Source organism: Salvelinus sp. IW2-2015, linkage group LG8 (assembly GCF_002910315.2).
Source record: "Salvelinus sp. IW2-2015 linkage group LG8, ASM291031v2, whole genome shotgun sequence".
Lineage (NCBI taxonomy): Eukaryota > Metazoa > Chordata > Actinopteri > Salmoniformes > Salmonidae > Salvelinus > Salvelinus sp. IW2-2015.
In genome coordinates, this window is record NC_036848.1 from 41,069,807 (window position 1) to 41,085,756 (window position 15,950).

Consider the following 15,950-nt stretch of genomic DNA (forward strand, 5'->3'; position numbering starts at 1 on the left):
CTTGGTTGCCATGGTTGTCTTGTTTTGTTTACATAAACAAAGCTGAATCCTTCTATGGACTCCCTTATGCAACGGGTGGCTCTAATTCTGAATGGTGATTGGTTAAAACAGCATTCCAGCCGTTGTCTATTCCAAAAGTTACTAAATCTATGACATTAAAATGCCTATTTACTCTGTTCCACTGTCTCATCAGCCCAGCCAGGCAATTTATAAACTTGATCTCCACTATAAAAAGCATCTAGACATTACCTCACATTTCTTTTAGACTAACATTTAGTTTTCAACAGCAGAGTTTTGTATAAACATTGTTTCAATATTCAAATTTGATCTCCAGCTGTCTCATAATAATGAACGTGTCGGGAGTCGGGATGAGGCAGACAGGAAGGCAGCGTTTCTCAGCCTGTCAAAATCATGAATCAGCTGGCATCATTTTTATTGATATATACAAAGAACTATCAACAGAAACAGGTAAAACAAAGTGATTTTGTTAGCTGTGTTGTTGGCTAGCTCCTCTGAACAAATGTCCTGACAAGAGAGCACATTTTCTACGCGAGGCGAAATCGTGCATCAATAGCTTATTGTTATGGATTTATCCAAGTAAATTCACTAGAAAATAGCTTAAACAAACATAAATGCAGCTACTTTGCTGTTCTGTTCAACGTGACTGTAAGTTAGCCGTAGTTGGCTAACTAGCAAGCAAGGGATAAGAACGTTGCCAGCCAGTATGGCAATGGAACATTTAGAACGAACAACTGGGTCGCATCCATAGGAACAGACCAAAAAGACTGAACGACTGGGTCGGGTCTCTGGCAACCAAACCAATAGAACGAACGACCAGCCGGCTTGGGTAGCAACCTTGGATTTGTGTCGGGACTATATCTTATGGAAGGATGAAATAGTATTAATAAATCCATCAAAATATTATTTGTTATAAAAATATGTAAATATTTATTTGAATATGTTGGTAACCCGTTGTATAAAAGTGATAATTCCCTCGAAGCCGGTGTTTGGAGGATATATTGGCACGGTTTGCCAGCCATTGACTTCTTCTCGGGCCTAACAACACCCGTGCCAATATGACCTCCAAACACCGGCTTCGAGGGTGTTATCACTTAAATGATTTGCATGCATGGGGCAATAACCCATCGAGAATATCAAAGAAAACATTTATTAACTTTGTCTTGAAAATAGGGTATGTCATTGGCCCAGGTGGCTCCTTGATCTTGCCACACACCTCAAGGTGGAAAAACTGTACATAAAAGCGAGCGGGTGGAAAGGAAATGAACACTAAATATACACAATACCACCACACCTACAGTATAGCTGCGGGCAGATTCTTTGTTGTAATGTAAAGTGGAGTGCCGTCATTGCCTTTCCCCTTCACCAGTGGTGCAAGGTACTTAAGTTAAAATGCTTTACAGTACTACTTAAGTCATTTTTGGGGGTATCTGTACTTTACAATTTATATTTTTGACAACTTTTACTTTTACTCCACTACATTCCGAAAGAAAAGTATGTACTTTTTACACCATGCATTTTCCCTGACACCCAAAAGTACTCGTTACATTTCGAATGCTTAGCAGGACAGGAAAATGGTCCAGTTCACAAAGTGATCAAGAGAACATCCCTGGTCATCCCTCCTGCCTCTGATCATGCAGACTCACTAACATTTTTAAAAATGTAATTATTGCCTAAGTGTTGGAGTGTGTTGGAGTGATTTTCTTGTTTAAAAGAAACAAGAAAATCATGACATCTGGTTTGCGTAATATAAGGAATGTGAAATGATTTATACTTTTGCTTTGACTTTGATACTTAAGTATATTTTAGCAATTTACTTTTACTCAAGTATGAAAATTGGGTACTTTGTTCACCACTGCCCTTCACCTATAAAGCAACACTGAAGGCTCATCGAAAGGGACCAAATGGCTGTCATTACATTAGAATGGAGAGTGTATTTTAGTGAATTTGAGGAGCGGGAGCACTGTACACTCTTGCATGAGGATTGTGCTCTCAAGTGGGTGTAAAAAGCATGTACCCTTAACTGGCCAAGGGTACAGCCCCCTCTGGAGTATGAAGTGTGCACTTCGGAGTTTGTAGTTGGTCTTGAGTTGGTTGGTAGTATACACTCACTGAAAAGCTCCGTAGGATGTAGTGGGACTGGGAATGGGTGAGGCATTTTTAGTCAATAATGTCCACTCAAATAGAGTAGCCTTGGAGTGGTGCCTGGTAGCATATTTAGCCACTTACAGGAATCAGAGGATATACAGTAATAGTCTTCCTAACACAGTATACATTAAACATAGACTTCTTTAGTAAATCAATAGGACAAGTTGAGAGAGGGGCCAAGAAGATGCTGTCTGTTGATGAAACCCACTCTGGCTCTGCTTGATACAAGGCTGCCTGTGCAATAACTCCTCGTCCACTCCTGTTTTATTGACTGGTTTCACCAGCCCGACTTTGATGAGTGTCAGTTTATGAGGTGGGTTTATTTTTAGTAAGGGGCCCAATATATTGAGCTGCAACACATTTTTTATTATTGTTCTGACTGAAATCCGAGAAGCACTAGCTAACTGGAGGTTTTGAAGAGTAGAATCTTGTCTCTCTCTCTATTCAGTGATCATGATCTCTTCTTAATGGCTTCTTGGTTTTTATCTTGCTATTAACCATCTTTGTTTCAGTATGTAGATTACCTTTGCCTATGGAAAGAGGGCTGTAATCTAGTTTTATCTCAGAGAAACTAATAGACAGTAATGTATTGTGGCTTGCTATGTGGAAGGAAACTGGTTTGTCATTATCCTATGTATATGACACCTGTTGATTAGACTAGATAAGGGCCAACACATCCACACACCCATGAACACTTTCTACTGTCATGTATCAGACTGTAGAGTATATTTAGTTTCGCCTCTACTGTGATTTTCTGTGGTTCAGTTGTCAGAATATAGAAATGGATGGAAAAGGTAACATCCTGCTCTCTCCAAAGTCATGCATGAATGTCTTTAATGGAATTTGCCCACAAATCTGTCGTTTTCAAACCCCTACAGGTTTGCTGCAACACTTGAGCTCAATTCAAGTTTCAGGTTTCAAGTCGTATTTGTTACATGCACAAGTACAGTGAAATGGTTCTTTCTCCGTATGCCTGTCTTTCTCTCTCTATCCTCTATCTCTCTCTTCCTCCCCTCTGTCTTTCTCAGTCTTCCAGCTATTGTTTGCAGTATAAATTAAGCTCCATAGTTTAGTTGTGGCCGCATCGTAGGGGGAAGAGGGAGGGGAAGAGCGAGAGACAGGGGAGTGGGGGAGAGAGCGAAAGAGAGAGAGAGAGAGAGAGAGAGGAGGGGAGGGGGGAGAGAGAGAGAGAGACTGGGCTAAACATTAAAGGAGGGTCTGTGACACCACCACCACAACCCTAGAGACTAACCAGCTTTCGCTGTCGTCATGACAACCAGAAAAAGGAGAGGAGAGATAAGGGAGGAGACAGAGGGAGAGAGTTGTTTCAAAGAGGAGCTGAGCTTTGTCTGGGTGTGATGTCAGATTCCGTGGTCTGCTTTGTGAGGGTGTTTCAGTTCTGAGTCACTCTCTGGGAAGGAGTGTGTTCTGTTTCCCAAATGTCACCCTATTCCCTATATAGTGATCTACATTTGACTATACACTACATTGGGAATAGGGTGCCATTTGGGAGGCAGACGCAGGTTCTTTCAGCAGGGTGATTTTCTACAGGATAGGGATGGTGGAGTAACAACAGGGGGTGAGATGGAGCCAGACAGAGGAGAGACTTTGATTAGAAGGCTCATTAGTTATTCCTGAACAGTTAAGCAAGCTGCTTTTTTCTGAGCATGCAATTACAACCTTACTGAATGTTTTAACAATCAGTCTCCCTCTGTGTCCTCTCGTCAGTATCTGGAGACAATCTCATACATATACTGTACACGCAGAGTTAACAGTACGCCTGTCAGTAACCCAGTAATGACCTGTCCCCTTTAGTTCCTTAATGACCCCCCTGTCAGTTCAACCAACTCTAACTGACCTGTCCCCTTTAGTTCCTTAATGACCCCCCCCATCAGTTCAAACAACTCTAACTGACCTGTCCCCTTTAGTTCCTTAATGACCCCCCCATCAGTTCAAACAACTCCTAGACTGACCTGTCCTTAGTTCCTTTAATGACCCCCCATCGTTTCAAACAAACTCTAACTGACCTGATCCCCCTGTTCCTTACCAGTTCACTCTAACGACCTGTCCCTTATGCCTATGAACCCCCCGTCAGTTCCAACCAACTCTACTGACCTGTCCCCATTAGTTCCTTATGACGCCCCATCCAAAGTTCAAACAACCTCTAACCTGACCTGTCCCCTTTAGTTCCTTAATGACGCCCCCCGCTCCCCAATCAGTTCAAAACCAACTCTAACTGACCTGTCCGCCTTTATTCCTTAATGAACCCCCGTCAGTTCAACCAAACTCTAACTGACGCTGTCCCCTTTAGTTCCTTAAGAACCCGCGTCAGTTCAACCAACTCTAACTGACCTGTTCCTCTTTAGTTTCTTAAATGACCCCCCATGCAGTTCAAACAACTCTAAACTGAACGTGTCCCCTTTAGTTTCCTTGAATGACCCCCATCAGTTCAAACAACTCCTAACTGACTCTGTCCCCTTTATAGTTCCTTGATGACCCCCCCCCCCCCATTCAGTTCAACCCAAACCCAACTGACCTGTCCCCTTTAGTTCCTTCAATGAACCCCCGTCAGTTCAAAACACTCTAACTGACCTGTCCCCTTTAGTTCTTTAATGACCCCCCCATCAGTTCAACCAACTATAACTGACCTGTCCCCTTTAGTTCCTTAATGACCCCCGCCCATCAGTTCAACCAACTCTAACTGACGCTGTCCTCCTTTAGTTCCTTTAATGACCCCCCCATCCAGTTCAACCAACTCAACTGACCTGTCCCCTTAGTTCCTTAATGACCCCCCCCCCTCCCCCCATCTAGTTCAAACAACTCTACTGCCTGTCCCTTTAGTTCCTTAATGAACCCCGTCAGTTCAACCAACTCTAACTGACCTGTCCCCTTTAGTTCCTTAATGAACCCCCCGTCAGTTCAACCAACTCTAACTGACCTGTCCTCTTTAGTTCCTTAATGACCCCCCCATCAGTTCAACCAACTCTAACTGACCTGTCCCTTTAGTTCTTAATGACCCCCCCCCATCAGTTCAACCAACTCTAACTGACCTGTCCTTTTAGTCCTTAATGACCCCCCCATCATGTTCAAACAACTCTAACTGACCTGTCCCCTTTAGTTCCTTAATGACCCCCCCCCCTCCCATCAGTTCAAACAACTCTAACTGACTTGTCCCCTTTAGTTCCTTAATGAACCCCCCCCCCTCCCCCATCAGTTCAACAACTCTAACTGACCTGTCCCCTTTAGTTCCTTAATGAACCCCCCGTCAGTTACCCAACTCTAACTGACCTGTCCCCCTTAGTTCCTTAATGACCCCCCCCATCAGTTCAAACAACTCTAAACTGACCTTGTCCCCTTTAGTTCCTTGATGACCCCCCATCAGTTCAAACAACTCTAACTGACCTGTCCCCTTTAGTTCCTTGATGACCCCCCCCCCCCCCCCCATCAGTTTCAACCAACCCTAACTGACCTGTCCCCTTTAGTTCCTTAATGAACCCCCCCAGTTCAAACAACTCTAACTGACCTGTCCCCTTTAGTTCTTTAATGACCCCCCCATCAGTTCAACCAACTCTAACTGACCTGTCCCTTTAGTTCCTTAATGACCCCCCCATCAGTTCAACAACTCTAACTGACCTGTCTCTTAGGTTCCTTAATGACCCCCCCATTTCTTCAAACAACTCTAACTGACCTGTCCCCTTTAGTTCCTTAATGACCCCCCCCCTCCCATCAGTTCAAACAACTCTAACTGACCTGTCCCTTTAGTTCCTTAATGACCCCCCCCCCCTCCCATCAGTTCAAACAACTCTAACTGACCTGTCCCCTTTAGTTCCTTGATGACCCCCCCCCCCCCTCCCATCAGTTCAAACAACTCTAACTGACCTGTCCCTTTAGTTCCTTGATGACCCCCCCCCATCAGTTCAACCAACCCTAACTGACCTGTCCCCTTTAGTTCCTTAATGACCCCCATCAGTTCAACCAACTCTTCTGACCTGTCCTCTTTAGTTCCTTAATGACCCCCCCGTCAGTTCAACCAACCCTAACTGACCTGTCCCCTTTAGTTCCTTAATGAACCCCCCGTCAGTTCCAAACAACTCTAACTGACCTGTCCCCTTTTAGTTCCTTAATGACCCCCCATCAGTTCAACCAACTCTAACTGACCTGTCCCCTTTAGTTCCTTAATGACCCCCCCCCCCCATCAGTTCAACCAACCCTTACTAACCTGTCCCCTTTAGTTCCTTAATGACCCCCCCCCATCAGTTCAACCAACCCTTACTAACCTGTCCTCTTTAGTTCCCTTAATGACCCCCCCGTCAGTTCAACCAACCCTAATTGACCTGTCTCTCCTCTTCCCTCAGTATATGAAGACCATCTCGTCGCGGCAGAGTGACATGCAGAAGTTCATCGCTGACGGCTGCAGAGAGGCCCTCCTGGAGGAGAAGAGACGATTCTGCTTTCTGGTCGACAAACACTGCATGTTCTCCTACCATGTCACCGCCTTCCATGAGAAGGTACTGCACATGAGGGGTTTAGTCCTTTAGTTAACCTTTAGTCATTTAGGCCTAAAGTAGATGTCCTTTTTTTAAAGTAAGGCGAGGGATTAAAAATTAGCATTTAGGACCTCAGACTGGGGCGAAGGTTCACCATCCAACAGGACAACGAACCTAAGCACACAGCCAAGACAACACAGGAGTGGCTTTGGGACAAGTCTATGAATGTCCTTGAGTGGTCCAGCCAGAGCCCGGACTTGAACCAGATCGAACTCTCTGGAGAGACCTGAAAATAGCTGTGCAGCAACGTTCCCCATCCAACCTGACAGAGCTTCAGAGGATCTGCAGAGAAGAATGGGAGAAACTCCCCAAATACAGTTGTGCCAAACTTGTAGCGTCATACCCAAGAAGATGCGAGGCTGTAATCGCAGCCAAAGGGGCTTCAACAGAGTACTGAGTAAAGGGTCTGAATACTTATGAATACTTACTGTATGTTTGTTTTTTGTATTTATTTATTTTTTGCAAAAATGTCTAATAACTTGTTTTTGCTTTGTCATTATGGGGTATTATGTGTAGGTTGATGAAGGCATAAACTCTTTTTTTAATCCATTTTAGAATAAAACTGTAATGTAACAAAATGTGGAAACAGTTAAGGGGTCTGAATACTAGCAGTCTACTAAAGTAATCAGACCTATTCTTTCTGGAACTAACTGCTTCAGCTTCTATTCAGCTTGAATTCTACATTTAACACTTCTCCCACTACCATACAAATATTTTTAAACAGCTGTTGCAACCACACACTTTCTTCAGAAAATGTACCTTTTCTAGTTTTGTCATATTTATCTTACCTTAGTGTTTGCAGGCTGACTAGCATCTATTGAGTTGCAATGTCCCATAAATTGAATGCCCAAATCAACTTAAAGTATCTACAAAACAAGTTTTGCAGTCACATAACCCAAATGGGGGCGGCAGGTAGCCTAGTGGTTAGAGCGATAGGCCAGTAACCGTAAAGGTTGTGAGATCGAATCCCCGATCTGACAATGTAAAAATCTGTCGTTCTGCCCCTGAACAAGGCAGTTAACCCACTGTTCCTAAGCCGTCACTGTAAATAATACTTTTTTCTCAACTGACTTACCTAGTTAAATTAAGGTTAAAAAAAATGGAAGGCTACAGTTTTTTTTGTCCTAAAATTACTGTTCATAATATACACATTTTTATTTGGATTCACATGATTCGATTCAAGGGGATTGACAGAATCCAACCTACTACAATAGCAAAGTGAATTGTTTGTTTCGTCAAAAATAATAATTTTAAATAATCGATTCACATAAATCAAATTAAATGTTCAAACCCATAAAAAATATATTTATGTGAAGCGGGGCATCCGTTAAACAGTAAATCAACTTTGTTAGGCCATAGTTAACCTTGACTTAAAGGTAGACTCAGTGATGTGACATCCTCATACACAGAGGGGTTACTTCCTAGTTAGTCACATCAACAACAGCAGGATTCAAATCTACCAAATAGATTTGTGCCCTCTCGAGGCATTATGCCCACCTTGGGGTTGATATGGCTGAGATTATATGTGTTGTTCAGCACTGTAACCAATGCTCCCCCTAACTTGGCCATATAACATACTAGTTATGAATGCTTTATAAAGCTTTATTGCACCTTTATAACTGGTCTATATCTATCTGCACTGTAGGCCAAAGAGCTGCTGGCGGTAAAGCTGCCCAGCTGGCAGGATAAATGCAGCGATGCCACCAAGGTCCCTGACACGGTGATGACCATGATAAAGGGGCTCCGCACTCCCGTGTCTGGAACCCCAGAAGCCTCGCCTCGCGTTGAGTGCTACAACAGGGTGAGTGGGATGTCATGGCTGTTATTACACTGTTGTTACAATGCTATAACAAGAGAAGGACAAGCTATAATCATTCACCGCTTTACTTGGTTTAAAGGCTTGGCTCTTCTCATAAATGATATTTGCTCTTCTAGATGGATTGCATGTACTGTGACTTGCATGTACATAACATAACCTGTTTTATGTCTTCTCTATCAGAACAATGGGGACTCGATGGTTCCCCCACCAGCCCCCCAGCTGAAGGCCCAGATCAGTCCACTGGTTAACATGTTCAACCAGGACGTTCCCCACGCCTCCATCACATCCACATACACCTCCACATCAGACCACAACTCAGGTACTACTGCAGCCTCACACCTCAGGCTTCAGTCTTTGGATTGAAGTTTGGGTATGTGTTTCATTGTGTGTGTAGTTGTACATGTACTCCATATCAAAAATGTGAAAATATAGCAGGTTTTGGTAGCTGGTATCTTATATAGAGATTATGTTTAGTTTTACAGAGTCTCACACCACCTTCCCCATGTAAGTATGCTGCCTTTCGTAATCTGACTTGTACAAATGGATAAAATAGATAACAGAGATAAAACTATAGGTGCTGTCCTAATCTACATGTAATGTCTTGTTTGGGAATATTTGATCTTGTGCACCGGGGCCTTATTGAGTACATGTGCTAGACAGATCATATTCAGAAATCCAAAGAAGGTTCAGGACGGCTTCTGAATTCCCTTCAAATTGTGCTGCATCTTCCCTTTAATCCTGCTAATGTATCTGTTCTTACTTCATTTGTTCTCCATGTCTTCTTTTATTGAATGTTCAAATTATACAGAAAATTCCGCTGCAAAACCAATTGTCCTCTTTAATGATTCAATTTTTCTTCTCCGCATGGTAATTTAGACCAGGGTTATAAATCACTTGCTATAAGCCATGTCTTCTCCCTGATATACTTAGCAAAGTATCAATTTGAACTCTGCTATTGTAAATATCAAGTATTTCAGAGAGTCCTTGCTGTCTTTCTGCAATTTGATAGTAAAAAAACATTTAACTTGAACTTTGACCTTACAGACCAGGGCAGTATGGAGGACGGTGGCAGTCTGTCTCTGTCCAGGTCGGTGTCGATAGGTTCAGGGCTGAACGTGGGCAGGAAGCAACGGGTCAGGACCATCTTCCCTCACACGGCCGGCAACAATAACACACTCCTTTCCTTTGACGACGGTGACATCATCATGCTGCTAATCCAGGAGGACAAGGATGGATGGCTGTATGGAGAGCTGGAGAATACCCGGCAGTAAGTCTCTATTCACTGGTTAATAAGGCCTTTATGAACCTTTTTGAAGCTTTATTACTCCTTTATAAAGGCTCATTAACCTGGAGAAGATCTGGCAGTAAGTCACTATTTACTGGTTATTAAGGGTTTATGAGGGTTTTTGAAGCTTTATTACAGGTTTATAAAAGCTTATTGACATCACTGGTATTAAGAGTTTGTAAAGCTTTATTACACTTTTACAAAGATTTATTACACCTTTATTACACAATAATTCAGGCCTTATTAACCTATAGATGCAGATCTAAGGTCTCTCAGAGAAGTTATGCAATGTTGCCACCAACATTCGTGCAATTTCCTTCTGTGGTACAGGTGTTGGTATTCACACAACTGTTTTTAGGTGTGTAACGATAAGGAAATGTACTGTATCTCCGCAAATACGCAAGTGTATCAACTTGGGAATTGTTCTCATTTTTGAGGAGGCAATACTTAAAGAGTTTATTTCCAAAACGCCATATGCACCAATTTTTCACATTTGTGTTTTTTCATCAGCAATGATTGCTTATAAGTACCTTCATGTTTGTGTATCATATTACTGTTCTCAGATTTTTTATTCATAGATTCTAGATGTGTATGTTTTTTTGCAAAACGCTATATATCCATTATTTACCTGGAATGGAATGTTCGTATCCTGTATATTTGACTGTGATATGTGGTTGTCTCACCTAACTATTTTAAGATGCTTACTCGTCAGTTGCACTGGATAAGAGCATCTGCTAAATTACTCAAATGTCAAATGTAAATGTTTTTCATACAGATCATCAGATACTACTGTATTGCATTATTTATTTGAAATATTTTTTAAATATTGATGTCACAAATATACAATTTGTACAGTTCTTTATATAAACACATATTTGTTACATTTGACTGTGTAAAACCGAGCAGTACTACTTATTTCTCTGAGAGTGATGCGGATATGTAGCAATCTTTGTTTACGTTTTTTTCATCTCTGACTACAGTGGCGATAGAACCAGGTACCAGTTGAAAGTAGCGCAGTGGAAAATTGGTGCTCATTATGTTTTGTTAAGCCGTTAAATGTCAGGTCTGAAAGTAATGTTATTGTTAAAGCAGTTGTATCTGTGCCATTCACAATAGTATTTCAGAAGATGAGTTGTGGGTAATTGAATATTATTTCAGAAGACCAGGTGTGGGTAATTGCGGTGAGGCCACAGAGACCGATGGCTCAAAACCACCTTGGTAATTATGTGTGCATGCTTTGATGGCTGGTCTTGTGTCTCCCTCTCTCTATCTGTTCATTAAAGTCATTAGTGCTCATATGTAGGTGAAAGATCAGAGAATAGGAGAGAGAGGGAGAGAGAGTGCTTTAAGCAGAGATGTTAGTCTACCTGCCTTGACATTTTCCCTCTGAAACAAATTAGCAAAGTCCATTTCATGACCCTTTGACATTGTCAGCCATTATTATTGCTTTGGGAATGAAATTGTTTTTAAAGTTATCAGTGACAGCTTGTCAAGAACAGAGACTTGGTACCTCCAAGTAAACAGCCCATAAGCAACCCGTTTAATATTAGCATAATATAATATGACATTTTTTTAATTTTCTTTTTACAGTGAGATTTGGCTTGGGAACAATTTCTGTATTTCTTAACTTGAAACAGTGTCTTCGAAGCGAATCTGTCATATATTTGATCATTGAAATATGTGTTTCACATGCCTTCAGGGACATTTGGCTTACTTCAAGTGAGAATATACACTACCAGTCAAAAGTTTGGGGTCACTTAGAAATGTCCTTGTTTTTGAAAGAAAAGCTAATTTTTTGTCCTTTAAAATAACATAAAATTGATCAGAAATACAGTGTAGACATCGTTAATGTTGTAAATGACTATTGTAGCTGGAAACAACTGATTTTTAATGGAATATCTACATAGGCGTACAGAGGCCCATTATCAGTAACCATCACTCCTGTGTTCCAATGGCACGTTGTGTTAGCTAATCCAAGTTTATCATTTTAAAAGGCTAAATGATCATTAGAAAACCCTTTTGAAATTATGTTAGCACAGCTGAAAACTGTTGGGCTGATTAAAGAAGCAATAAAACTGGCCTTCTTTAGACTAGTTGAGTATCTGGAGCATCAGCATTTGTGGGTTCGATTACAGGCTCAAAATGTACAGAAACAAAAAACTTTTTTCTGAAACTGGTCAGTCTATTCTTATTCTGAGAAATGAAGGCTATTCCATGCGAGAAATATCCAAGAAACTGAAGATTTTGTACAACGCTGTGTACTACTCCCTTCACAGAACAGGGCAAACTGGCTTTAACCAGAATAGAAAGAGGGGTGGCAGGCTCAACGTCAACAGTGAAGAAGCGACTTCGGGATGCTGGCCTTCTAGGCAGAGTTACAAAGAAAAAGCCATATCTCAGACCGGCCAATAAAAATAAAAGATTAAGATGGGCAAAATAACACAGACAGTGGACAGAGGAACTCTGCCTAGAAGGCCAGCATCCCGGAGTCGCCTCTTCACGGTTGACGTTGAGACTGGTGTTTTGCGGGCACTATTTAATGAAGCTGCCAGTTGAGGACTTGTGAGGCATCTGTTTCTCAAACTAGACACTCTAATGTACTTGTCCTCTTGCTCAGTTGTGCACCGGGGCCTCCCACTCCTCTTTCTATTCTGGTTAGAGCCAGTTTGCGCTGCTCTGTGAAGGGAGTAGTACACAGCATTGTACGAGATCTTCAGTTTCTTGGCAATTTGTCGCATGGAATAGCTTTCATTTCTCAGAACAAGAATAAACTGACGAGTTTCAGAAAAAAAAGCTATTTGTTTCTGGCCATTTTGAGCCTGTAATCGAACAAGCAAATGCTGATGCTCCAGATACTCAGCTAGTCTAAAGAAGGCCAGTTTTATCAGAACAAGAGTTTTCAGCTGTGTAAACATAATTGCAAAAGGCTTTTCTAATGATCAATTAGCCTTTTTAAAATGATAAACTTGGATTAGCTAACACAACGTGCCATTGGAACACAGGAGTGATGGTTGCTGATAATGGGCCTGTGTAGATATTCCATTAAAAAATCAGTTGTTTCCAGCTACAATAGTCATTTAGAACATTAGCAATGTCTACACTGTATTTCTGATCAACTTGATGTTATTTTAATGCTTTTCTTTCAAAAACAAGAACATTTCTAAGTGACCCCAAACTGTTGAACGGTAGTATATATTTTTTAATGATGTTATTCATTGTTGTTTTATTTGGCAAATATTTTGGTGTGTCTGTGTTTGTTTCAGGCGGGGGTGGTTTCCCTCATCATACTGCCGACCTTACAATGAACCACTGATCTCAAACAGGTAAGACCAAGACACATATAACCATGTGATAATCTTATGATATTGCTTACAACTACCCAATCCTCTCAGATCTTTAGGGGTCTTTCAAGAAGTGTCTAGAATAAGTACAAACAAGGTTATTTTGGACCAGGTAAAGTTGTAAAATGTGTGTGTATCTGTCTATGTCTACAGTTTGGGGACACCGGTGCGTTGTCTGAGTGTGGCCAGTCTTCCGGAACAGGAAGAGGAAGAGCCTGTTCTGCTGCCGCCACCAGACTACAGCGACGGGAAGGAGAGTAGCCCTGTCAGAATGGTCAGCTCCTCCACACCCTCACCCAAAAACACGGTCAGAACCCAGTCATCCCTTCCATATTCTCACCTTACAGTACAGTCAGCAACCCACTTTAAAGTGACCTACGGGGTCTCTGAAATGTCTGAACAACTTTGATTTCAGTTGTTTATCAGCCCACATGCTGGGAAATTGTCTCCTTAGGGTGAAAGTTAAACCTCCACACTCTCCTCAGGTTTATTGTTGGATGACCTAACGTGGAAGACTTTTTACTAGTGTATTTTCACCTGGGCTAGTTAGGGATGTACTCCCACCACCAGGAACACATTAAGCTAGGTCATGACAGAAACAGGGTTTTGAGGTTGTGTGTTAATGTAACCCCTGTCTGCCACACTCTCAGCTGTCCCAATAGGAGAACCCTTTTTGATTCCAGGTAGAAACCTTTTAGGTTCCATGTAGAACTCTTTTGGGCTTCATGTAGAACTCTCCTTGGAAAGGGTTCTACATAAAACCCAAAATGGTTCTACCTGGAACCAAAAGGGTTCTTCAAATGGTTATCCTATAGGGACAGCCAAAGAACCCTTATAGGCTTTAAATAGCACATAAGTAGAGTGAGGTGGAGGAGGAGCAAGAGAGAGAAAGAGAATGAGAGAGAGCTGTCACCTCGAAAAATAAAGACATTTAAAAAATGCTCCCTGCCTGGTTTTGTCTCTGCGCAGGAATGGAGGGAGGGACACAGAAAGGGAGGGAGGGAAGGAAGGAGGGAGGACAACGGGGGTATAGGCCTACACAGAAATATTGCTCATCCACACAGCTTCAATTAGGACCTGCATGGTGTCAGCTGGTTTGAGAATGAAGTAATCAAGTAGTCTCTCTCTTTCCTCTCATTGCCTTTGTGTGCTGGAACTGCTGCCTCAGGGCTTTGAGAGAAATACAGTTAGGGATGTTATCGTAATAGAGTTGGCATCCCTCCCTCCCCTTTCTCTCCCCTCCTCTCCCCCATGCCCCCCCATCTGCTCTTCTCCTTCCCTTTCTCTCTACTTCTCCAAGTTGCCTCCCCATCTGTTCTCCCCATTCCCCACCTCTCACCCTTTCCTTCTTAGAAGTCCCATACTTTCTTGCTACCCTCCCCCTTTGATCCCCCTCCCCCCCTCCTCACTTCCATTTGATCATGTGATCGTAGAGAGGTGACTTTGCTCTTTGCGTTGTTATTGTTGCTGCCAGATTGTTTAATGGTCTCTGATGTAAGCCACTCCATGGAGCCTCTCGCATAGGTGCCTCTGTGCCCTCACTTCTGGACACAGACTGCCCTCTAGTGGAATGTTAGGGTACTGGTTATGTCCTTAAGTAGCAGCAGTGTTCCTGTGCTGTACAAAAACTTAACAGCCTTCAGGCTGATCCACTGTTAGATTGGTTCTTCAAGACATCAGATAAGGATACAAAATGAACACAACTTGGAGAGGGTTTGTTTACTCTCATCCATCATCAGATATTTTATTTTAATTTCTGAGAGTGCAGACATTTTTTTGTTAGACAGATACACATTCATACATCCTAAAACATAGCTAAGTAATCAGTTCAGCATCTCATTTAAAACTATCTTCATCACGCTCACTTGTTTGGATTTAAAATAAGATTTCCATCTACTCAGAGAAGAGGTGTTTCTAGAGGTGTTTCTAGAGGTGTTTCTAGAGGTGTTTCTAGAGGTGTTTCTAGAGGTGTTTCTAGAGGTGTTTCTAGAGGAGTTTCTTCTAGAGGTGTTTCTAGAGGTGTTTCTAGAGTTTCTAGGGGTGTTTCTAGAGGTGTTTCTAGAGTTTCTGGAGGTGTTTCTAGAGGTGTTTCTAGAGTTTCTAAAGGTGTTTCTAGAGGTGTTTCTAAAGGTGTTTCTAGATAGTTTCTAGAGGTGTTTCTAGGGAGTTTCTAGAGGTGTTTCTAGAGGTGTTTCTAGAGTGTCTAGAGGTGTTTCTAGAGGTGTTTCTAGGGAGTTTCTAGAGGTGTGTCTAGAGGTGTTTCTAGAGGTGTTTCTAGAGGTGTTTCTATAGGTGTTTCTAGAGAGTTTCTAGAGGTGTTTCTAGAGGTGTTTCTAGAGGTGTTTCTAAAGGTGTTTCTAAAGGTGTTTCTAGGGAGTTTCTAGAGGTGTTTCTAGAGTGTCTAGAGGTGTTTCTAGAGGTGTTTCTAGAGGTGTTTCTAGAGTTTCTAGAGGTGTTTCTATAGGTGTTTCTAGAGAGTTTCTAGAGGTGTTTCTAGAGGTGTTTCTAGAGGTGTTTCACATTTGTAATGTTGAGTGTCCTTAATGTGGTTGTAGATTTGCTGATAGCAGTAGTCAGCTGTTATGCAACAATTGCAGTCTACCTGTGATACGTTTCTTGAGGTGTTTCTAGAGGTGTTTCTAGAGATGTTTCTAGAGGTGTTTTTAGAGGTGTGCTGTGTGCTGGCCTTTCTAGACATTCTAGATTCCTGACTCCCAACGTGAGGTCATGGTACACTCCGTCTCCGTACGTCCCAGAGTTCTTCACTTGGGAGTGACACAACGACTGTATGT

At 42.0% G+C, this 15,950-nt stretch overlaps 1 protein-coding gene across 3 annotated transcripts in view; it reads left to right on the plus strand.

Annotated features, from left to right (window-relative positions):
• LOC111967939 (BAR/IMD domain-containing adapter protein 2-like 1) overlaps nt 1–15,950 on the plus strand; it is a 43,303-nt gene that overhangs the window by 25,907 nt on the left and 1,446 nt on the right. The window contains exons 7-13 of one of the 3 annotated variants that reach the window (XM_023993395.2): nt 6,522–6,674; nt 8,359–8,514; nt 8,713–8,851; nt 9,007–9,036; nt 9,577–9,799; nt 13,081–13,140; nt 13,312–13,465. In XM_023993395.2, coding sequence (XP_023849163.1) covers nt 6,522–6,674; nt 8,359–8,514; nt 8,713–8,851; nt 9,007–9,036; nt 9,577–9,799; nt 13,081–13,140; nt 13,312–13,465 — 915 coding nt within the window. The remainder of the gene's footprint in view (nt 1–6,521; nt 6,675–8,358; nt 8,515–8,712; nt 8,852–9,006; nt 9,037–9,576; nt 9,800–13,080; nt 13,141–13,311; nt 13,466–15,950) is intronic. The other 2 variants (XM_023993397.2, XM_023993396.2) reach the window with 2 other exon arrangements.